Consider the following 25,913-nt stretch of genomic DNA (forward strand, 5'->3'; position numbering starts at 1 on the left):
GATCTGTCCCAGTTTCTAGATCAGAACAGGACCTACGTTTTCTTCAAACCAGCTCAATGTCCTACCCCACTGGATCACATCACCTAACTATATCACACTAAGACACGTAATCATAGAAGGCACAATTGCAACTACACTTTAGTTCATTTGCTATTTACAAATGCAGACACACATTTATATCCTGCTTGTGAAGGTTTCCTTTGAAAATCCACGCCATGCATTTCGCATTACTTTCAACTGCATGTGAAAAATAGTTCCTGACAATTACTGTTACTAGAACAAAGAACTAAATAAAAAAAATCATCTGTTTGTTTAAATATTTCTGCTGAATACAGGCAAGAGCACAAAACATGCTCAAAGACCAAAACATGTTTGTACAACTGAGGTAAAATGCTATTAAAAATACATGGAAAGCCTAAAGTCAGTCTTATCAAATATACAGAAGCATAGCAATATATAGCAGAGCATTTAAATTAATTATTTTTTAAAATTAAGGACTAACGATTTCTCTAAGCACACGTTTTCACTACTCCTTTTGTTAACTGGTGCAATTTACCAGTTACAACAAATGGCAATAATCAGTAATGATTGTCCCCAAAGGCATAATTCACATTACAGCATCTTGATGACACATGTCACAAGACAGCTGCAAGTGACGGTGTCCAAGACCAGATGAAGAAATCAACTCTCTGTTCCTTGGGCATGCCGCGTGCTGACCACTACAAGAAGATGGTTTCAAGGAAACCACTGCTACAGCCCCTGTCTTGCAGGAGACCAGGACTGCACACTCATCCATATATCAAACTGCAGCTGAAAAGACAGCGACTATTTAAAGCACTCTTAATACCAATTGCCTGTGATCAACTGACTGTATCATGAGGAAAGACTGGAAATACCAATCACATTTGTTTCTACATTCCTATACATAATTTTTCACAGTTGGAAAGATAACTTCCCTATTATTCCAAATAATTATGTAGGCATTTCAAAAATCTATTCAATTCTGTTTTATGATGCATTTGTAGTAATTAAAACGCAAATTAATCTACTTTTTAGCACAGCCAAATATATAAAACTTAGTGAAATTGCTGTAAAAATGTATTCTTTAGAAGTAAAAATCTGAAACTAAATCTTGATTTGAGTTTCAATGTAAATTCACAACCAGCTCAAGACTGGGAAGTATTTATGGCCTCAGCATCATTAATATTGTTGTTGTTGTTATTATTTTACTTTTACACATCTTCCTTACCTGAACCACCCACGGGCTGTTGGCAAAGGCCATGATATCTCTTTCTTCCCAGAAAAAGGCTGAATCTGATCTCTTGATCATTTCAAATTTACTAAGGAGCTTCATTGCATAAACCTTCTGTGTCATTTTATGGCGAACCTGTTGGTTGAGAAAGAAGAGAATCAACCTTTTTAAAATGCCTTCTTAAAAACCTGAGTACCAGCATAGTATGTTTCTGCTACGTGCAAACTGCTTTCTGTGATGTGATGCCTCCAGGTCTTCAAACACCCAATTTTCTACACAATGAGGATTTGAGAACTTCCAAACCTAAAAAGAAAAGTTTAACAGCTGCTCAAAATACCCACCATAGCAGGAAATAAAGTCTAAGTCTGCTTTTATTTTCTTATTCTGAACACTGTCAGCTGTTGAATTCATCCATGTTAGAAACTGGGCAAGCAGTCTGCTTGAGCCTCTGCCAATTTTTATTTTACACCAAAACATGATTGCTTCCATTTATTTTCCTAAACAGCTCTTGAATTCACTTTAAATTATGCAAAATTAATACAATAAATCTTGTTGGAAAACTGGAATTAAAGCTTTTATTACAAAATCTGAAAACATTTTTGAAAACTTCATCTGAATTTGGACATGAAACCAAATCCTTAAATTGCACATTGCAGTTGTTACTCAGCTAAGTAATCATGAGACATGCTACTTTATGAAAAAACTATTAAAGGAACATGTTTTTAACATTCTTGAGTGTTTCTTAAAGAAACAAGGTGAGAAGTATTCAGCTATAAGAAGTTTGAGTCATCAGGACCTTAAGTTTCTGCCTATTTTTTTCCTGTTAAAATAAAAAATCCAGTGGACTAGTTTGTGACAGTGATTCATGAAAATTGTGAAATGCACCAGAAACTGAAGTTATGATTTTCTGGTGCATTTAAAACCTCTCACATCTAGTAAATAAAGCAGATCTCCTAACCTCTTAGTTTTGCACAATATCTGAGTTTAATTATGTTCATGAAAGAATGTTTAATAGGTTTTTCTGAACAGCTGTAGATGCAGGTCCATGACACCTGCATAGCAAAGCTTCAGAGGCACCTCTTTGGTCTACAGATCTGGGAGCATCAGTCTCCTGCTCCTGAGGAGCTGCAAAATTTAATATTGCTGAAGGAACAGAAGAAGCATCAGGTGGAAGGAGTAATCTTGGAAAAAGGAAGAACATAAACAAAAAGAGGATTATTTAAGGAGTTGCTGTTCTTGAAATTGGGACTTTTTGTCTTCAAGATATATGTGCAAAGTTTTATTATTAGTATCTTGCATAGTTTAACACTAACAAACAACCTTCTCTACAATTAGATCAAAAAACCTCCAACTAACACCAGAACAGAAACATGGTATCCATGTGCATTAACAACTCTATGAGTATTTTAGGCCATTAATTATTCAACTAGTGAAGGTGTCCTAAAACAGTATTTTGAAAATTAACTTCTTCCCACTTACTAATCCCACATGGGATAATTTACAAAGCCTTGGTGGTACACCATGAACTATACTCCCCTAAGTAGAGCATTTGTAATCCTGCCCAAAACCAGAAGAAACACAAAGACCAGAAACCTCAAAAATATATTTTTCAATTGAAGATGCATTTTCCGTGAAACTTCACACGGAAGCTCTGCAATGTATTTAGCAGTTTACAATTCCTAAAGTCACTAGGTGCAGTTAGAGTAGCTGCCTGCATTTAGAAAAACAACTGTCTCCCATGACTTGGGTTAAAAAAAAATCTTGCAATCAGTCTGAAGGAAGCTCATATAAAGTAAAAACAAAGTAAAGAGGGGTGGGGGGCCCAAAATCAGTCTGTATACCTATCTAAATAGTGCCAATAGGTTACTGGCTAAATGATTTCTTGAGAAAATTTCAAGATGGGCTCTTTCTCTGTACCAAAGCAAAGCAATAACAAGTACGCTGGCACAGCCAGAGACTAAGTATGTCTTGGCACTCCTTGCAGGTGAGCAGACCTACCACTGGCATTCCTCCTGCTATCAGCACCATGGCCCCTGGAGACAGCCTTTTGAGCTGCTAGTCACTGTGCTCTTTACTCAGAGCTATATTTGTACATACAGATATTAGCTCATACAGCAGATTATTCAGTATTTAACTGTCACGTTTCAATTTCTTCCAACTGTTAAAATGAACTGCCAAATTTAAACTGCAGCTCACCAGAGTAACTCTCAAAATAGGTAGGAAAATCCCTTCATGCCATTAGCACTGAGTAACATGGCTTTGTTTAACTCATGAAAATGCATTAAGAAAAAAGAAATTACTCTGCTTCAAGAATCTAATACTTTCAATAAACAAAATGCCTCCATAATTTCCCCAGCATTCACACAGGAAGACAATCTGTAGGGAAAGAAAATAACACATCCATTTGAAGTGATCAGATTTAGTACACAGTATTGGTAATGATACCGTCTCTTTTATGGTTTTGAAAAAAATTACGATCCTAGAGTGGAGTTTTGAAATTAACTCTATAGCTTGAAGTAATTACAGGTATCCTAGAATACTCAATAAAGCCATAAGAAATGACTACAGATAGTGTATCAAAGTTCATGTTCTGACAAATTTTCAGGTAATAAAACATGACTGTTTTATCTGCTTTACTACAGAACTGTACATCAGCAGTGGATGAGGAATTAAACCTAATAAACAAAGCACTTAATGAAGTAAAATAAACCAGCATCTGTTTACGCAGGCCATGACAATCACTGCTTTGCAACACTAAGAAATAAGACGGTAAAGACTGTCACCCAGACCATCCTGTAGCACCCAAACACAAGGAACTGTTAACTTTGCTTTAATTTTCTCTTCCAGTACATGAGCAGGTCAGTCTGCTGTGTCACTGCAACATTACAGTCCTTCATGGTTAGACCTTGGAGATGGAACTGAGGATAAGTTTCAATTTCAAATCAAGATAATTTTCCACAAGTGAAAACAAACAAGAGGAACTCAGGATGTGCTTTCATAAATAATTGTTTCTGCATAAACCAGAAGTAACATATTGAGCAGCATAATTCAATTTTTCTCTCTGCCCTAGACACCAGTCACTTTTATTCACGGCACTGCGTAAGAGAAAAGCGATCTGGCAGCTGGCAATCATTTTCTTAGCTTTCCCCATCACTACAGACCCAGCAAATCCAGAGACCAGAGCACAAGTGTAGAGTTTAATACTTCTGGATTTATAAGGAAATTGTTTCTCCACCACAGTCAGATACTCAGACCAGAGTCATCTGATCTCTCTTTATTGGACTATTTTTAAAAATTTTTGGAGGGGAGAGGAAGAGGAAAAATCAAGCCTTTAAAAAAATCTAGCTGTAAGACACAACAGTAGAGAATGTATTTCACTTTCTTGACAGAATCTGGGAAGCTGATTGCTTCACATCAGTTCTTTACCAAAAAAATTTTATACTGCAGCAGAAGACTAAGGGAAAACAAAATTAAATGAACGAGCTGACTATTTTATGCTGCAAACATTACATGCCAAAAAATGAGCATTCTAATATAATCATTAGAAATATATAATAAATATTTGTGCTACATTTCCTATGCACAACAACACATACTGATAACACAACATTCATTAATTAACTCACGTACTTAATCATGTTCTATTTATGGTTCTTTCTGTATTTAATCCCCACTGAAGCAAATTTCTATTTTGATCACAGAAAGTATTGCAAAATATTTTCATTACTGCAAAGCCATCATCTGCAACAGTGGTGTCAACATTTTGAATGGAGTAGAAATAGATAGAGCTTAGCTCAATAGTTTAAACTTGTACCATACCTTGTGAGGCAAAAAATTGATGTATTTATGTCCACATCAGCAGCTAATATTAGCTCAGATCTGCAGCTGTACTTATTAGCCCACTGCTTTTCAGCTGTAAGACTGCATAACATTATGATTTCTGCTTGTATTTTTACTCTGCAGAAAAAGTGTTCTTTTAAATTGACATGAAGTACAGAAGAGCTCTATATGAAGACACGGAAGTCTTCTTGCTTTTTTTGAAGGGCTTATTAAAGATTAAAAAAAAAAAAAAAAACACCATGACAACAACACAACCCAAACCCCATCATTGTATCACCAGGTTACTAGGCATTTTGTCATTACATTTTAATGGTCAGGCAAATGAAAAATAAAATTTGTCTTCAGATCCTTCTAAGTGCCTAACTGCAGTATGTACACTATGAAAAATCATCTCTGCTTAAAAATTTAAATTGTGTATGACGTGGTGGATTAAGATAAAGAGTTTCCAGAACAAATCATGACGTTCTATTGGAAATTAAATGTTAAAAAGAAAATAAAAATAATTTAGAAAAGCCCTTCTGTTCTTAAGAAATACACATATGAAAACAATCTATTTTCATTTTTGAAGCACATCAAAAATATAGTTCTCTTGGATGCTTCCAGGAAATATGAGTGTGACATCTAAAAATGGCACATGACTTCTGTTATTGGGACTTGCACTTTTTCATCTCCTACCCCCTCAACAAATGGACAAGGAACTCTGCTTTTTACAACTTGATTTTTCACTGACATCACATGCCAGTGCGTAAGGAGTGTCTCTATTCACTGCTCCATGTGGATTAATGTAAAGATACAAGTGTCTAATAGAAGACTTTAAAATAAACCATTTGATATGACCGTCATTGAAAAGACATGGAGTATACTGCTTTCTTACAAGCACCCTGCAACAGCCTCTTCACAAGAAAGTAAGGTTCTGCTGAAGGTTTTGGTTTTGTTTTTAATTTCTTGCCTACAAAGATATAAAATCATACAAGGATATAAAAATACATAATAATTCTTTAAAGTCTTGCTAGAAAATGAGAATTTTTGGAAATATTCCACTCCATAGTTCACTCACTCTTCTGGACAAAAAACATAGTGTAAATGACCCAGATAGAAAGAAAGGGAAGAGGGTGCTACATTCTTATGTTACTAGACTTAGATGAAGTGGTTCTAAAAAATATGAATAAAAATTGCTGATTAGATATTGCTATCTGCCATACTAATCACATCTAAATTTGCAAATTATCTATGATTCATGCAAATAACATTAGGCTAGTCAGAGGATTTTTTACCAGTTTCAACAAATTTCAGCAACATTAATATGGAAATTACAAAGAATTTTATAAATGCATCATAAATTTATTGCCATTATACACAGTGTCTCCTATAAGCCCTTCACAGCTTAGATCTTACCACATTCCTCAACAAAACTCCAACACATCTTTGTATCTGCCAAAATGGTTATAGATTACAAGACAATATGATTTTCCCAGCTTCCTAATGCAAAATTACCAGAGAGTAGCAAAATGCCATTTCCAGTTTAACAAGTACAAGCAAAAGGATAATTTTTGTTACCCTGTGGTAGTAAGATAACAAGATTCAATTGCAGCAAATTACTTGCTCCCCTTTCCATTGACTTGTTTCATATCTCTCTTCCTCTAAAAATGCTCACCCAGAAAATCACCATGGATCAGCTGGTGCAGAGTTATCTGTTACCTCATGGTAACTTGTCCCTAATGTTTGCATTCTAGATTCTATCTGGCACTTACATCCAATGCTTATTTCAAAACTGACATACCAATCCATCTCATACATATGTTCACATTTTTGTGCCACCTATCAGACAGTAGGACTTGGAAGTCCTGGAAAAATCAAAATTAAATGAAAATCAGACTATATGTGATACACCAAGTTACTTTTTGTAGTTTACCTTTTTTAAATAACAGAATTTCTCTGCAATAGAAATTTTAAAAGTAATCCCATTCATACTTTAGATATTATATTGCATGCAATATCAAGGGGACAATATTATGGAAAGAATCTTTTAAAAATTCTGTGAGTCATGTCACTTAAAATACAATGCAAGCATCACAATTATAAGAACAAACCAAAAATCTTTTGTTGCAGTGTTCACCTGCTCTTTTGTAGAAGGTTTCAGACATTATTATACAGTAATACTTGTGGCCAAAAAGATTTAGAATTGCCATGAACTGCCTTTTTGATTTTGATCAAAGGATAGAAAACATTCCTGAGTTCTTCCCTTCCTATCCATCATATTTTAAACTCAGATTTACTGTTTACTATGCACAGAAACAATCTCTCAACACAATGAAAATTACACTTACTCTTTTTAAGAAGAATTTTTAAATATAAAACGTGAAGACTGAGGAAGATTTTAGCTAAAGCTGTTAATCTGTCTAAACATAAAATCATTACATTCTTACCAGCTGCACTTCTCCAAAAGCCCCTCTTCCAATCACCTTAACAACATCATAGTCTTCAGCTTTCATTTGTAAAGCTCGAATTTTTTCCACAATCTTCTCATCTAAAACAAATCAAACAGAAGTTGTGATAATGCATTCATTAAGAGAATACAATTTTAGCTATTCATTAGAGTAAAACAAAGTTATTTTTATTCATATGTTTAGAGCCTTCTTGGTAATTCTTGAAATCTGTAGTCACTATTAATATTCCCTTTCATTATTCTCTGGAAAGCATTAACCATCTACCTTTAGCTGTAACAACTGAAATATCTTTCTTATTTTGCTGACTCTCATTTCACACCTCTAATAATAAGACTCTGGTAATGAAGAGAGCCAGAGATGCCTATCTGGAATTTTCAACCATTCCTTGCTACCCTGCTGCACTCCCAGGTTCCACTGACACTTCACTGATAATGCCAAGGTGGAGTATGTGGTACACAAAAAGTACTGCAGGTGCAACCTGCTCCTACACACCTGGAGGGTTCAACAGCTCTCACATGGCAAGGAATGTGGCTCGGTAACCTTCATGTACAACTGCAGATCACACAAAGATCTGGCACATCCACTCACCCATTCCATACAAAACTGATTCAAGTTTACATATGTGTATGTAACAGCTGGCCATCTCAGAGTGCTTTTAGGGTGTTCACACGTGTAGTTTTACACTTCTTAAAATGATGTCTACAATGCTCTGTTCAGCATTCTGCACATAAGCACTGTCTGTCAGTATTGGCAGTTGTGAGAATCTGTAAAAGGGAAAACAGTGAAATTCTGATCTCTGACAAGTTCTAAAAACATACAAGGTCCTAGACTCTTGTAAATGAACCATGCTATGAATGCATTTCCAGCTAAATGCATTTTTAAAATCTATTCTTTTAACGAGGACAAAAGATAATGGAATCCATAATACTGGAGGTAATCTGAGGCATGACAAGCTCCTACACACACTTAGAGGAAGAACAAAACAAAGCAAAACAGGTGGCTGGAGTAAGAACTCTACCAGGGAAGAGCATGAAATTGTATGAAAAGCTGTGGATGCTTATATTCAGAGAGGGGTAGAGGTTTATACTGCAAGATCCCTATTTAGGGTAAAATACCATGGAATTTTATCCCTAGAAAGGCATTAAAGAGGATCTCAGATCTGAATACAGGGGAGAAAAGGATCAGAAATACAGTTAATCCAGTATGACATTAAAGATGACATGGTCTAAGGGAGTTAATGATAAGAACATCTAGTAAATAGCTTAACCATTCCTACATATTCATGAAGAGCAACTTGGCAGGTTACAAGGAATCCAAGAGATGCCTGACCATCAGGAACACTTCTTTTCTTCCAAACAAGCAATAAGCCAATAAGGCATTTTACTGAGTCCTAACAATCCTCAAAACAAGCACCTAACTGACACCAGACAGAACTCTCCTTCTGCACAGAGTCCTCTGAAATCAAAAGGTGTTAAAGTACAAGGCTTAGCCATAAGAAGTGATACGTGTTTTTCAGTTATGGATCGTATCAGTATCTGTGTGTGTCATACAACACAACACAGGGATTTCAGTAGCAGGGACCCTTATGTCTAACTAGGAGTACAACAGAAATGGACAAGGAGGCACTCTGATTTATTACTCACAGACAAGAATGAACTGATTCAGGAAGACAAAGTCTGTGGGCAGAAGCAATGGTAAGATAGTGGAATTTAAGACTAGAACAGACCTGAAGAAGGAAAATAGCAGACCTTGGACTTCAGGAGAACACACTATGGCTCGTTTGGAAAACTCACTGGCAGGATCCTGTGAAAAGCTGCTGTGAAGGGCAGAGGAGTGGGCTGATCTTCAAAGATGACATGTTCATAGCACAAGAACAGTCTGTTCTAGTTAGCTATCGAGCTGTTCTAGTTAGAAATCGAGCAGGAATGGCAAGGAGCCAGTCTGTCTAAATGGGCAACCTCTGCCTCAACTCACCACAAAAGGTAAAGGTTTGGAACATGGAAGCTGAGTTGGGTTGCCCAGCAGGAACCTCTTAAACCAGAATAGATAGAATTAGGAAAGCCAAGCTCAGCTGGAACTGAAACTAGCCTGGATTATGAAGGGATACAAGACACTCTATAAATACATTGGCCATAAAAGAAAGACTGAGGCAAATATGATCCCACTGCTCTCAGTGAGGGAGGTGATCTAGTACCAGGGACATGGAGAAGATCAAGGCAGTCTATGCCTTTTTTGCTTCACTTCACTCTCAAGCCCTGCTCAGAGGCCTCCTAGCTCCAGTAAAGCAAACTTGGCATATACCAGGTCTTGAGACAATACAGGATGCATCTAGGTGTGCTGAAAATACCAGTCAAGACCATTATCAGGTTGTTCTCTATCACCTTTGGAAGATCATGGCAACTTGGGAAGGTGATGACTGGTAAAGCACAAATGCCACATCCATATTCTAAAGGGACAACAAGGAGGCTACAGGATGGAACAGCAGCCTGACCACACTGCCCAAGACGATAATGGAGAAAAATCCTTCAGGAATCCACTTCCAAGCACGTGATGCACCGTGGAAGGATAAGAACAGCCAGAATGGATCTAGAAAGGACAAAGTGTGTTTGACTAACCTGATTTCATTCAATAATGACATGTCTGTCTTGATGGACAAAGAGAAAGCAGTACATTTCATTGACTGTAGCATGACTTCCAACACACCATCTCAAAGTATCTTTATAGCCAAAGTCCATGCTGACATGGACTGCACGGAGGAATCACCAGGCAAGTGGAAAAGCTGCTGGAGTCACAGTCAGTGGTTTTAAGTTCAAAGCTGACACACTGGAGGGTAGGGTGGCTTCTATGAGTGACCCAGACAGCGTGAGTAACGAGTTGACAGGAAGTTCACAGCTCAACAGCAAGTGCAGAGTCCTGTAGCTGGGATGGAACAGCACCACAGAACAGAATAGGATGCACTCACCAGCTAGAAGGCACCATGAGAAAGAGGACCTGACAGCCCTGGTGGAAAACAAGCCAAGCAGACAGGAATGAGGAGCCAACCTTCGCACTGACTGTGCAAGTACGTGCTGGTAACTGCACGTAGGTTGATGGAAGTAGATTTCTTCCCTTACCTGTCATTTGAGAAACCATATGTGGAATATTATTACTAACTTTGGGGTCCTCAGTGCACAAAAAATACTAAACATTCCCTAGCTTCATGGAAGACCACCAAGATGCTCACATGATGCTCAAGAGAAGCTGAGAGAACTGGAATTGTTCAGGTTAGGGATGGATAAATGGTTGGTCTCAACAGAAGTTGAAATGAGGTTTTACTTCTAAGGGGTACAAGTGAAAGGACAAGAGTCACCAGACTCTTTTGTTTTGTAGGAAAAGAATAGTAAGAACTGGGGAAAGGCGCAGACTGTCAAGTGGAGCTGAAAAACTCAATCTTTGGAAATTCTCAAAATTCAACTGCACAAGACCTGAACAATCTGATATAACATCAAAACTGGCTTGACTTTGACTTGGACCAGCTGACCTCCAGAGATCGTTCCTAAGCGGTGGAACACAAAAACACAACTGTAAGTTTCTTCTGAGGAAAAGACTGGATGTGACAGGGAAAAGGAGAGATTAATGTTACAATGAGGGAATGGTCTGCTAGTAAAGTTGTAAGGACAGAGGCAATTAAAATCTCCAAAAGTAAACCAATCTGCTACATTCAGTGTACTAATAAGACCAAAGTAATTCAGTGTGTCAACAGGAAGAGGAGTTGAGGGGACTGTGATTTTGTTTCCATACAGAATCATGAAAGCTTAGACCAAAAGCACAGGAAAGCAACAGTGCTTCATCCACACCAAGTTTATTATTTTTGTTAATATTATTAACTAATTTTGCAGATTGCAAAGGGAATGCTGCGTTTGGAACTGCAGATCACAAGGCCTGGCACTAGACAAGGAAGATAAATACAAATTCACAGAAAGCAGCAGTGAATATCAGCAAACTTCAAGTGACAGAGAATGTGCAGTTACATGTTTGAATATAATGTTACATCTCATTAGACATGGGAATGACATGAGTTTATTTTAAATGTTTCTGACATGTTCCAGTGTTTTCAAATATGTGAAATGAGCAGGGATCTAAACACATTGAAAAAGCAGTGTGTAGTTTTATGCAGCTCAGTATCTGAGGAGAAACTCACAGGAATACTTCTGTAGAGGTAGAAACTATAAACAAAGTTACTACAGCTCCAGTGAAACTCTTCAAGCATTAAATAATGCAAACAAGCAATGGAAAACCCAAAAAATATATGAAACAACCAGCTGAGGAGTTACTAGTTTTATCATCCCTGTGACATGTTGAAAATTGAGAAATCCTACTTGCTTTGCTAAAAGATAGAATAGAATAGACTATTTCAAACAGCCCTTTCAGTTCAAAGGCACCCACAGCGACCACCACTGCAATTGTTCGACTGTTTCAGGGCTGACCAAGGGTTAAAGGTTGTCAAATGACTCTTAAACACTGACAAGATTGGGACATTGCTTGTCTCTCAAGGAAGACTGTTCCAGTGTCTGACCACCCTCACAGTAAAGAAATGCTTCATGATGTCTTGTCTGAATCTCCCCTAGTGCAGCTTTGGACCATTCCCATATGTCCTGTCACTGCATCCCAGGAAGCAGAGCTCAGCACTTCCCTCTCCACTTTCCCCCTCTTTAGAGAGCAATGAGGTCACTCCTCCTAACTCCTTTAAAATGTAATAATCTCAGTTAATAATAATACCACATAGGGATGCAAATGTTGCGAAGGCATCACTAACACAGATGGTTGTCTATTTTGGCATAAAATCGTATGGATATGGAACAGATAATCAATGCATGGAACTAACCTGAAACAAAAAACTGGGGTGCAAGAAGGCAAGCTTAGATTAACCCTGAAGCCACATCATAATTGCAACATACTGGATCATAAGATTTAGTTCACATATCATATAACATGATTTAATTCAGGGAGCAGGAGTCCTTTCCAATAGCAGCCTTCTTATAGCGGTCTGAATTTTCAGATTTCACACAGATGAGTTTGAAAGTTTTGGTATCTGTATGCACACGTCTCATGAATTTGCAACAGCACAAAACCCAGAAGAAAAATGTTATGTTTAAAGGAAGGCATTAGATGGACTCCCCAGCCCCAGGATGCAATGGAATCTTACAGAAATATTGTGACATTTAAGTAAAAGTCCTAAAATATGAGAATACCATCACCTATGACTCAGTTATCTTTGTTAACACAGGAAGGACCAGATACAAAGAGTCTTTAAAGACAGCTTTTGATTTACTCTTTGAAAATGGCGCTAGAACTTTTAAACAAATCAAGTTTCACCTTCTGAAAGGGCAGAGTGTTTGGATCAGTCACTGACAGCTGGCAGAAAGAACGTGCCTGAAGGTTGCAAATGCCTGTGAAAATGGAAAAAATACCTGTCTAGGACAGTAAAGGGTACTGGAGGGAGGGAGGAAGGAAAATCCAAACTTTTCTACCTTTTAAGGTAAAAAAAAAAATAAAAGTTCATATGCAGGTTATTTTATCTTAAAAAAAAAATGTGTATCAAGCAGTTCTGGGGAACGTATATATGATGAATAAAATTGCAAGGGATTGCAATTTTATCCCACAGATCAGACACAGTCAGTCAATGAGTGCTGCTACGGAGTACATTAAGTCAAAAGTTGCTGCCCTAGGCAGAAGTCCAGCCAGAAGTTAAACTGAAGTACAGCCAGGAAGTGCTGCAAACCCACAGCTGAACAAAACCAAACAGAAAGCACAACAGACTAAAGTAATTAGGGGTGATCTGGTGTGTGGTCAAAGGTGTATGAAGAAGAAGAAGCTGCTGGAGACCTTGCAGAATCAGGAGGAACTAGAAAGCACAGCTCCAGATAGGGCAATGCTTCCTCCCTCAGAGAAATAAAAGGGGACCATGAAAAGTATATTCTCTTACATAGATGGAAAAGAGCACAACACAGGGAAACAGAAAGCAGCAGCCCTCTCTAGCTTACAGAGAACACATCTCTAATGTAATGAAAATAAGCCTGATGGCAGGGCTGAATTGCTTTGTATCTACCAAGTACCCAAAAGGGAATGTGGTTAATGACACTGACATATAACTTGTTTATACATCTAAGACATTTTGTCTTACACACTGTGGCTTCCACACTCTGCTTGGGAAAGTTGGTTATTTGATACCTCTCCCATCCCTAATCCTACCAAAACAGTATCATTAAGAATGGAACTGGAGCCAAGCATGCTGAGGTGACTGTGAAGACCTGGCAGGGAGCTGCCTTAGAGAAGCCAAGAGAAAACCAGAGGAGCAATTAGCTCCTTAACTCAGTGGAAGTTCTATAGTGCACTAAACTTCCAAGATTCTGGTTGACATCTGACATTTCATGAATGCTGCTGACAGGAAGCACGGAGCACACAGAGCTGCAACCCTGGGAGGCACTCACACCACAGTGGGTAACACTGGCTCCTGTCAGTAACCACACAGCTGGGCAGGATTCAGCAACTTCAAATGACATAATAAAATGCAAGGGAAGGAACCAGAACTGTTGATTTTGCAAGAAATTAATCTTAACAGATGCATCTTCCAAGTAAGCAGTGTATGCCTGGAGAGGAAAGGCCAAAGGAACTTTCCAGGGAGTTTATTCAGGGAGTCTAGAAAAACTGGTGCACAGGTGCCACATCTCTACTGTTCCCTTCTACTGTAAATACATCCACTGTTACTACACTCTACAAGTCTGCCAACCTACATAACATCAGCAAATCATTTTAACAGCACAAGTTTACAACTCTTGAGTGATGCTCAATAATGCATAGAAAAATCACTGATCCATTTAGGGAGTCAAGACTTCTGGGTCATACAAGGCTTGTTGATGGTGCCCCTCTCTGTGCTGCTGTTTGGACTTATTTAAAATCCATTTTTTGTGCCCTTCTATTAATGAAGATTATAAATTGTTAAATGTTTCCAACTATTACTTAAACCTGTTATTTAACTATTTCAGACTAAGTTGCATCTGAATAGGAGACCACCAAAAAAGGCACAAGCCACTAAGATACAATTTAACACTTGGCAAATCTTAGACAGCAGAAAAATTGACTTGGAAGAATTTACTCAACCTATTGTCTTTGCCTGGATGACAGAAGAGGAAAAGACCAAGAAAGATTTGTTACACCAAGCCCATGCTGAAAAACTCAGCTTCCTTTTCTAAAATAAGCAAATTTGTTTTTGCTCTCAGAGGACTATGAGATTCCTCTCATTGTTTTGGGAATTAAATATTGCATTACGCTTTTCTGTTCCATGAATACTCTAAAAAACAGAGCAATTTAAATCAGAATCTCAACAGCTGATTAAAGGAACAGAAAAGGAACAAATAGACTGAAAAGCAATAGCTGTATTATGTCAAATATTTAATATGCCTCTTATTACAAACACAGGCTACACTTTGGTTCAAAACCTTAGAGAAAGTAGTAAGAAATCACAATAGTAAAGCAAAGCAGGCAATCAAAGAATTTCTTTCATATTAAACGAGTGAAGAGGCTGCTTCGGTGAAGTGGTCACAGAAACAGAATACACCAAACAGCTATGGAATGGACAATTAATAAACTGCCTTTGTGAAATACTTGAAACATTCAAGTTTCAGCTTGCAATTATGAGTTGAGCCGAAGATAAATTAATGTCTCACCTGAAGTGCAAGCTATTTCACTTTTAAATTTAAAAAAACTTAATAAAACATTAACCCAAATAGTAATGACTTGATGTAGGTTGTAAGTAGGGTGTATGCAAACCCCTGGGATTGTGGTGGGGAAAAGAAAATTCATCTCTCAAATTGTTATTGTGGAAGAATTAAGTGATTAAACTGACTGAAAGTTTGATTTTCTGCAGACTTGTGTAATGTGGATGAGAAGAATCGCAGTGACTCTGCTTTAGCTGTCTCCCGGTGCAGCACAGTGTAACTCCCAGGAGGCCCTGTCACCTCTCCGTGCTGGCCTCAGGAAGCCCTGGGGAAGGATGCAAGCTCCAGGCCCCTGGCACAGACTGCTCATCAGTTTGTCAGAACCTTTTGACAGCAGTTCTCAGTTGGGCATTTGCGGCAGTTCTTCAGATGCTGAGAAAAATTACAAGAGACAAGAACTCACTGTTCCTTACCCTAAGAAGGCAGCAACTTACAGTTCCACAAATTCTCAATACAGTTCCCAGCTTTTCTTCCAAGCCCAAGGTGGCAAGAGGCTTCAGTAAGCACATGCCATACTCTTTCCAGTGATACCTGCTACCCTCAGAACAGCTTCCAAGAAGACCCAAGCTATGAGACTTCCCAGGAATTTTAAACTGCATAAAATGGCAATGTAAATAAGAACTCAGTTGTCCTGTTTTTTCCTGTACCTGAGTGGTTCATTTTGTGCTAGCACATGTATTAGTGAAGTGAAATGAAAATCAGAATCTGGTCTTTGCTTTTCTTTTGCCTGACTAGTTTTAATAAAAAGAAAAAATGAAACCTGACTGTCTGCATTAATTCTGCTCAGTTCCCCTGTGTGGTATATAACAGACCATATAACCACCTGTGTTGGAAAAGACTTTGAAATGAATCACAGTGGCAGGATTGATTATTTCTTTTGCAATATCAAAATATTACCAGTCTCAAATGTTTACAAAATTCTCATTTCAATTTGTTTTTTCTCAAAGTGTAAATCACAGAAGACATGCAGAACTATTTTTATTCTCTCCCAGTCAGTACAGAAACAGAAGAGAAGTTACATGTGTGATTCTTACAAAAGATGCTTTGTCACACAATATGTTGGCCAAAATAGTCAGGTGTTGCATGATTTTTTAAAGTTCAACACGTAAGGATGAAGTGCACCCTTGAAAACTCTTTATTAACTACTGTGAATTTTTTTGTAACACATCTCAAAATTCTTTTAACTAGTATTTGGCTATTTCAACTGTATACTGTCAGCTGATTTAACAATAAAAATGCAATAACAAAATTGTGAACAAAAGTATATTTTCATGTTTCTGACATTGCTGGTTGCCTCCAGGTCACATAAGATACTTAAAAATATTTATAACAACAATGACAGATAACCTAGAGGAGGAGAAGGAGCAACAGCCTTTGAAAAAAGGGAGACAGCCAGCCAGAATGTTCAGGGGCTACAAAAACCAAGCAAACAAACAAAAAGCAACCAATCAAATAACAACCAAAACCCCAACCTGTTCCTGAGGTTACATTGTTTTTCCACAGTTATTATTTCTAATACTCAAAAGACATTGGTCTTCTGATAAGAGAGAAGCTTCTAATTTTGTTCTACTGCAAAAATAGTAACGTAAAAGCACATATGACCAGCTTATAGAAGTTGCTGATAAATGTTATTTATGTCATTTTCATAGGGGTTTCCCCTCACTTTACACATACAAAATGCTCAGTTGCAAATAACAAAGGTACTTAATATGTTGTTACAGACCCTTTCTTTCATAAATACCCACTTGAATTCCTTTGAACTCTGACTGAAAATAATCCCAATGCTTCTATGTCCTAATCTGCTCTTTCTTATTTACTGTATTCTAAGTGATTTCTCCAAATGAGACTTTACTGGCAACTGTAAAAGCTGTATGTCCATCTACAGGGCTCTGCTAAACCTCACGGAAAAGCACTGAATTCCAAACAAAGAACTCACCACAAATTACTACACCAGCCACTATTCAAGTGAGGAGTGTGAGTGGATATTTCAAGGAGTCCCAGGGCAACAGAGGGCAGACATATACAGATCTTACCAGTAAAGGATTTAAAAGGAGTTGATAATAAGACTGCATCTGCAGAAACCTACCCTCAACATATGCAATAGAAAAGGTTTTTTTTTAAATATATATCTCAAAATAAGCTCACTACAAAACATAGTTATTCCAAGAAGGTTTATCACTGCAAATTACAAAATAATCTGCTACTTTTACAAGAAAAAAGGTTCTGCTTATATACAATAATAGAAAACACTTCAAAACCACAAAATACAGCTACTCTGATGTAGAATCATATGCTTAATAAATTCCAGGATTATGTCTACAATTAATTTGGGGAGAATCACAAACATTCATGCAAAGGTTCAAAAATCAACCAACAGATTTTAAGGTACAACAATTTAGTTTTAAAATCCTACAGAAAACTTCTCTGTTAGATGAAATATGACTATATAAATAATGTTGACTTCAGTGCAATGAATTCCTGAAGAACAATAACTAGGATATACGTAGCAAGTTATGTAGCTACGCATACGTAAGATAAGAAAATAACATAAAAAGGTTTTTCCAACTGTATTTAGGAAAATAAAAATCTGGTATTTTCCAACATATTTTCACAATATAACAACTCCCTTAAATGAAATTTCTCTCTGTAATAAATGGTCTCCAAAGCTCAGAGTTATAAAAATTAGTAGAATAACCATGAGCAATGCATTTCTTACCACTCAACTTCTTATGATTGAGATCACAACAATGTCATTGTTTAAGGGCCACTTGCAACTTACATCTATTTAAAAAATTATCAATGTTCTTGTTCTTCCTCAGCGCTGGATAATCCAGATCAAGGACCAAAGAATTCAAGCCATCCTGAAAAAAAAAAAAAAAAAAAAGTTAATTGAATTCTAAAATTTTAATTAACAACTTAAAATTACTGCACTGAGACTGATTATGCATTATTCAAGCAGGCATTACATTCCTAGTAGGCAAATCAAACAAGCTCTCAAGTATGTTTATAAACCAGCAGAGAAGCCAACAAACTGACTGGCTCCAAGTTCTATAAACAGTACTGCTGTATTACCACTGCTAGTGGCACTGGGACTTAAACTGGAGTAGTCGTTTTAATCTTAATCAGTAAGTAATCTTACTCATTAAACACTGATTTAAGATACTCAGCTCAGTCAATCAATTTTTCGTACTTCTGTTACACTTTTCCTGCAAAGACTTTATGTTTGTATATCCATATTATTGCTTTGATCAAAGTCTTGCTACCTTCTCATTCTGGGCATACAAAAACCAACCACACATTTTTCTTGGAAGCAAGACATGACTTAAACTTAAGAAGACAATTCACCATGTAATTCAGGCTCACAGCACTAAAATACCTTTTCTAAGTGACTCAACAGAAGATGAGACAGAACTCTACATGCCGTTCTGCTACCCATTATCAATGCCTCAGCAGAATACAATTGAGACTCCTAAAATGGTAAGGGATGAGATCACCAAAAAACTAAACTAAAAATAGCATTTTAATGTCTGTTACAAGACTTTACTCAATTCCACCTTTCTGCAACCTGGAAAAGCTTTAGAAAATTACTCTTCAAACACAGAGACCTTTCCAGTTACACAGGGACAAATAAAACTAAAAATTAGTTTCAGATACTAAGAGGAGTATACACCATCCATTGTCAGCAGCTCCAGTGTTCAACTTGAACTGGCAGCTTTATTCATTGCCTAAGGACAAAATCCTGAGACTGCTTTTTCAGGTTTTTGAGCCTTGACAGGGCATCACGGAGATTTAAGTCAGAGACCACATCATGTTTATTAATAGGCAGCCAACAGAACTAGATAGCTTTTCAGTCTTCTTAATAACTCAGGCTATAGCTAACAACCTGCTGATTTGATATTTTTATTAATATATGTGGGAAGGTATAATTTATTGCAAATATTACTGAAATTATTATATTCATTTTAATAACATATCTGGGGATATTCAAAAGCAAAGCCTAAGATTATTAAATACATTTTGAATGCCACTTCATCCTAAATAAGCTCATACAAAAGTAAGACCACCACATCCATGGCAATATCAGTTTACACCACAAAACACATTAATGGTTAAGACAATTTCCAAAATGAAGAGATTTTATTTATTTATTTATTTTTGCCTCCTAACAAATGAAAGTGCCTTGGAAAGTGTCACAGACACATTGATGGAGTATGGATTAGGCAAATGATTAAAAGCTGGTTGAAAGACTCAGCCCGGAAGACTGATCAGTGGCACAAAATCCAGTTGGAGCCAGTCACCAGCAGTGCACCCCTGCACTGGCACTTCTCTTGGACAGAGAAGGTTTTCACAAAGGTCAATGAGAGAAAAAGCCAAGTCCTGCTGCTGGAAAGGAAAAACTCCAGGTACCAGGTATAGGCTGTGGCCTGACAAGCAGGAGAGCAACTTTGCAAAGAAGCACCTGAAGGTCGTGGTGAACAACAGGTTCCTCTCTACTCTGCACTGAGGAGGTCCCACCTGGAATGCAATGTTCACTCCTGGTCTCCCAAACCATCAAAGGCAGGGATCTACTGGAGTGAATCCTAGGGCCAGTAAGATTAAGGCACTAACGCATTTCTCCAAGGAGAAAAGGCTCAAAGAACTGTGACTCTGCGGCCTGAGAGGCAAAGACTCAGGGCAGGGGAGCTCATCAGTGTCTGTTGGGAAGGACAGAAGAAAAGGCACTGCTCATTGACAGGACAAGAGTCAATGGACATAAGGTAAAACACACAAAACTCTATTTGAACACCACACTTTTTCCCTGTGAGAGTGGTCAAGTACTGGAACAAATTACCCACAGAGGCATAATTTGGTCCTGGGCAACCTCCTTCGGTAGACACTGCAGTTAGCAGGGTGTTGGACCAGACAATATCAAGAGGTCCTTGCCAACCTCAAACATTCTCTAACACCTATAATATTTCCACTGCTGCACAGAAAAAAGGTGGAATTTTACTCTTGACTCTATGTAACCTTAACTGTTATGACGGTCTTACACATCAAGTTTTAGAACTTCTTACCTGAAAGAAGCGTAAGACAGTGCAAATAAGCAAATAGAAAGTCAATAAAAAAGGCACAATAGTTGCTTTAATAATAATAAATATAGGAATTATTTCAGCCTTGACCATAACAGTTCCTGCAAGACACACATTAAGGAGAAAGGAGTGATGCACCAGGACATCATACTCATCTTTCAGAGGGACAGAAGATGACTTATATCTATTCCTAATTTATATGACACTTTTACAGAAGATACAATAAAACCAAACCAAAGTAACAAAGTTGTTATATACTTATGGATTAGTTACTACATGAATTGCACAGGTAATGCCCAATAATCTCAACAAATCCAACAGAAAGTACTAATTTGAGATTGCTTCCTGCAAAATAGCATAATAGATCCATACTACTTTTGATTTGCCAACCACCACCTTCAAAAAAGGGTATCTCCTTCTGCAGTACAGTGTGTCTGCAGAAATATGGATCCTCACCCTGCAACGTGCAGAGAAGGACCATGCTGAATGCCCTGCTGGGAATGGCTGGGCCACCTTTTAGGATTTTACCTAGCTCAATAAATATCAATTCCAATTAGATGGCAGTCTACACTGAACTCCAACATTATTCTTTCACTGCTACTGAGAAAATTCTCTCATGATCACTAACAGCTGGGTAGACACTTGAAGGGAGATGTAAAAGCACTCTGTGCTAACAAAAATCAGGAAGGAGTATTTCTGTTCTTCCTATTTTGGAGGGGAAGAGAGGTGAGGTCACCTTATGTCTTAATGCTTTTCATGTGAAGATATTGTAGTGGTTGACAAGAAACCCATATATAGGGTGCCTGACTTCCATTTTATGCAAAACATCAGGGGAAAGAACAGTTATCACCCCAACAAAAATTTTAGTGAAGTTGGATTACAAGGTCCAAACCAATATTACATGTTCCAATTTAAGCGGAACTGTATATTATAATTTCAGATGTCACTTTTTTCCCACGTGTCATTCTGATTCCATGGCTTTTTTGTGGGCTAGACAAACTGAGAATCATATTTGCACCTAATTTTTAATTAGCTCTTTTTGCCTCTTTTTCATGGACTTCAGGTAACAATTTTCACAAGTAGTTATTAATAAAAGGAAATTTGAGAACAACACAACTGACTATTTTACCTCTTTGGAAATGTCCTAACTCTAGAACACAGCCAGATACAGCTAGTGTCAAAGAGAGGTGATCAGGATAATCATCACAAGGAACAGAAAGTGTGTCAAATGTTTTTTTAGCCCTGTGAACAAATCTTATTATCATATTCTTTCAAAGACAAGATTTTAAGCTTTTAAACAAAATTTTAATGTAAGAGACTTCATATCAACATGTAATTTATGAAAAATGTGTCTTGCACACTAACATTTTTGTCAAAAGTTGTTTCCTTAAAGCTTCAAATTTTCATTGAAAGACCTTTATATGACTTAACAGAAAAATTAACTACAATTAAGAAGCTGGGTCAAAAGATTATGCAGTAAAACAGACAGTTGGGACTGAAGAGAAGTAATCCACGAAATGACATCTCCTCTGTCTAGGCCTCACAGATAAGTCACTTGAACCAGGAAATATGCTATTAAAGGGATTTCACTGCTCACTTCCACTTTCTGCTATTACAAAAGACTCTGAGCTAACAGGCCAAAAATAGCAGCTTCCAAGCAAATGCATCACTGGTAAAGATAGATCTGCCCCCAGCAAAAGCCTTTTGCTGATGGCAAACATGCTGAAATGTTCTCGAAGATAAAAGACCAAACTTGATAAATTTTGCAACACCCTCTGACTACAAGAGGAGCAGAGCTCTTGGCCACTCTGACAGCAGTCGCCTTCTGTGGACAACATGGAGCTTGGCTTCCCCAGCAAGCAGTTTGCACTGCTTACCGACTGAATGAACCAAGGAAAAAACAAAGAAAAGGCAAGAAAAGTTCATGAAATACGGGAACTAAATGTTTATGTTCTTCTCTGACAGACGGGTCAGTGATAGGGAAAAATACTAGTAGCTTCTCAATAATGAGAATTCCAGGCAATCTCACATAACCCTTCATCAAATTAAACCATTATGTGCTGATAAGAGTTTCTGATGTTGAAGTAACTCTCTGAACCTGTCTAACATTGATATGTGCATGTAAACTTCAGTGGCTGTCAAACGCAGCTTTGGCTATTTTGATTTATTCCTTACTTTCATTATGTGAAAAAAATAAAACATGAGGCCAAATAGTGGATGACTGAACAGAAAAGGTATCAATTACTTCAGAAAACAATTCATAATCCTGCAATAACTGGAAAATATAAAAAGCCTGATCTAGAGAAAGATGTCCCTGCCCACAGACAAAGAGTTGGAATAGATGATCTTTCAAGGTTCCCTTCCAACCTACACCCATGAGATCCCATGGAAATTTCACCATAACATTATTTATTTAAAAACTAAATATTACTTTCCTTTTACAAACCACCAAATAAAATTTAATAAAATATGTTGCAGCAAAAAAATAAGGATAGAAAAGTCTTGTAACATCACATTGCATTTTTCTAACTGGGCCTAAATGCTTTCAAAGACAGAAGTAACCAAATCTACAAACACAGGATGTGAGCATCTAATGATTCTTCCCCAGAACTAAACCTCCACTATGTTCTTCCATATGCCAATGGGACCCCTAAATAATTCTGGTCTTTCCTGAGCAATTAGTTCTTTCCATAATAGAGAAGCTACATTTGGATGCAAGGTGAACAGCTCAGTAACAGCACACAATAGGAAAAACAACTGAAAGGTCATATGCAAGGCAAATACAGCCTTTTCCCTGCTCAGTGATCTCTAGGATATGTACAATTCACTTTTCTCCTATTGAAGTGTTAGTAATCAGTATGTGAAGGAATAATCTGGGCCATGATAATGCAGCCAACATTTACTGCTGGGAGGTCTTGCTATTCTAGTTCTTTAACAGTTTTACATTAATTTACAGGTTTTCTTTAACAGTATTGAGTATGTACAGTTTAGAAACCTAAAAGCAGCTACTGTCCACAAATGAGTATGTAAATACTTAACAACAGACTTTACTTACAATCTGATTTCTGTACATGAAGGTAAACAAATACTGAAATGGTTTTGATGTTGTCTACTACTGAATACAGGCAAATATTTCTTCATCATACAAGCAATACTCCTCAAGACATGTCTTCTTATGTGCTGCATCTTACGTGCATATTTTAATGGCTTTATACATTTTCCCCTGCTATTTGAAAGGCACAGTGTGAAAGAGTAATGATAACAACAGGATGGTAACAGCCCAAAACCAGCTTCCTTCTAAATAGTTACAAAAGTATAATCACAAAATTGTTCAAGATGCAACAAGACAGATGTTAAGAAACACCACTATGGAACAGTAAAAGCACATAAATTATGATCAGGAAGGCAAAGGGCTACAATGAGTTGTAGTTTACATGAGACAAGAGAAAATAATGGAAGATACTTTATATTAAAAATGAGCAGAAAAATCCATTAAAAGTTAAAAAAAAAAAAACAAAGAATGCACACAGAAGGTTTAAGTTTTCCATGCTTTCTGGGATAAGAATGAAAACAAATCCTAAAGAAAATCATTATATACATGAAGAAATGTGCTGAGGACAGCAAGATACACTGAAATTCACTCACAGTATTTAAGGAGACTGTCCCAATCAATTTACATTGAAAACTCAGGAGAACAGGAGAGGTCAGCAGGACTGAAAAGGGTAAATCAAAGCACTCCCATTAAAAGGCATAGGGTTTTCCAAACTACAGATCAGAATATTTGGCCATGGGGAGTTAGAACAAGACATTAATCATCTTGTAAACACCTAGAATATTAACATGTGAGATCTAGGGTTTAAGGTTTTTTGTATTCTTCTCAAAGAAAAAATGCAGGACTCAACATTAACATTGTCAAAGTAAAAAAATATGATATAGGAAATCATGGAGAAAAGGTCCAAAAGATAATTATTAGGAGTTTGGTAATTATCAGGACTTGGAAAAGTGTGTCAAGAAGAAATTCCCTGAGGTTTGTCCTGTTTCAGTTCTACAGAATATTTTCATTGCCACAAGAAAGCAACAGAATTAGAAAGAGATCTATTAAAAACTAAAAATAAAATAAATAAATTCAGCAAATGATATCAAGCTTGGAGTTTTGAACACAGGCTTTTTACTGCATTCAAAATTACCTCAAAAAGAAGAAAAAAAAACCCTGAAAAATACAGTCAGATGCAACTCAAAGGGCAAAAATGGGGGAAAAATCTCCACTAACATATACTTTTGAAAGACGTTAAATGCACAGAATATAAAAATTGACATAATGACCAAGCAGGAAGATGATGGAAAATGATGTGGGGTTATAGCAGACTAGATGCATAAACAATGCATAAACAGGAGGTGCATTGGATAAAACCTCACAGAGAACTAAGATTCTTTTGTAAACAAAGATCAGAAATCATTTGCTGATATTGGTACAGCCTAAGCCAGAATATTGTGTCCAGTTCTGTGAATCCCTATACAGACGACTGCAAAAGACAAGCTGGAAAAGAACTGAAGGGAAGTTAACAAGGACAGGGAAATAATAAGCAATTTGCACTAAAATAGGCTGTCAGGACCAGAGACTTTAGTCTTTAAAAAGGTTAGTCTAAGGAGACAGGACAAGTTCTCTCAGAACATAAAAAGCTGTTATGAGTGATGCTGATGATAGACAATTCCTCACCTTCCCCAAAACAGCATAAAAGTTAGCTGAATTAGGTACAAAGGTTAGGTCGCAGCAGATTAGGGAAAAAAGTTCTAAATAGCAGTAGTGATAAACTGACAATGCAGCTCCTCAAGGGAGTTGAGAAATCACCTTCACAAGAGATTCACAAGCTAGAGAAATATTTATTACAGTAGGTCCAGCTACTGTGGATCCTTTAGCAGTGATCTCTAAAATTCCTTCCAAGCCTACCTAAAATCTCTTCACAAATTACTGTAAGAAATACACAAAGGCAGTAAATCAATCCAAAGAAAAAGGACTGGAAACAGGAGTAAACCAGAAGCTCTGAAGATACAGCTTAACATTATTTACTTAAAAAAACTACCCAAAAACTTAACCATTACAAAAATGCACATTTTTTCCTCCAAATTGGCTGTTGCTGTTTTCTCTTTAAGCTTTAATAAAATCAAACTGGTCTTGCATATGTTGCTGATTATCACTGTAGCCATGGAAAATTCAGTAGTTCAGCATAATTTACTTTCGTCTGAAGTCACTGGACATTTCCAGGTTCTTTAGCTACTTTTGATTTTAGAATTCACACTGCTCTCAAAACATTAATGTGCACCAAAGCCCAGAACTACAAACCTGTTAAAATTACACTAGAGATAATTTCCTATTAATTGTAAACCTCCAAGGCCTTTATTAGCAATCTTTGCTCCCTAACAAGAGAGGAAGAGCAGGTTGGTAATTTTGACTGTCACTTTCCCACAGTCATTTATGCACCACCTCAGATGGAGTTTGCCCAGGCAATCAATCTAGTACAAGTACTAGAACTGCAAAAAGACTATCTAC

At 37.1% G+C, this 25,913-nt stretch overlaps 1 protein-coding gene across 3 annotated transcripts in view; it reads right to left on the reverse strand.

The window, feature by feature from the left end:
• The window catches only part of ROCK2 (Rho associated coiled-coil containing protein kinase 2), a 104,419-nt gene that overhangs the window by 45,691 nt on the left and 32,815 nt on the right, over window positions 1-25,913 (reverse strand). For all 3 annotated transcript variants that reach the window (XM_053972192.1, XM_053972193.1, XM_053972195.1), the window contains exons 2-4: window positions 18,076-18,157; window positions 7,519-7,619; window positions 1,250-1,387 (exon numbers count right to left, since the gene is read on the reverse strand). In XM_053972192.1, the coding sequence (XP_053828167.1) occupies window positions 1,250-1,387; window positions 7,519-7,619; window positions 18,076-18,157 (321 nt within the window). The remainder of the gene's footprint in view (window positions 1-1,249; window positions 1,388-7,518; window positions 7,620-18,075; window positions 18,158-25,913) is intronic.

This window comes from Vidua macroura, chromosome 3 (genome assembly GCF_024509145.1).
Source record: "Vidua macroura isolate BioBank_ID:100142 chromosome 3, ASM2450914v1, whole genome shotgun sequence".
Classification (NCBI taxonomy): domain Eukaryota; kingdom Metazoa; phylum Chordata; class Aves; order Passeriformes; family Viduidae; genus Vidua; species Vidua macroura.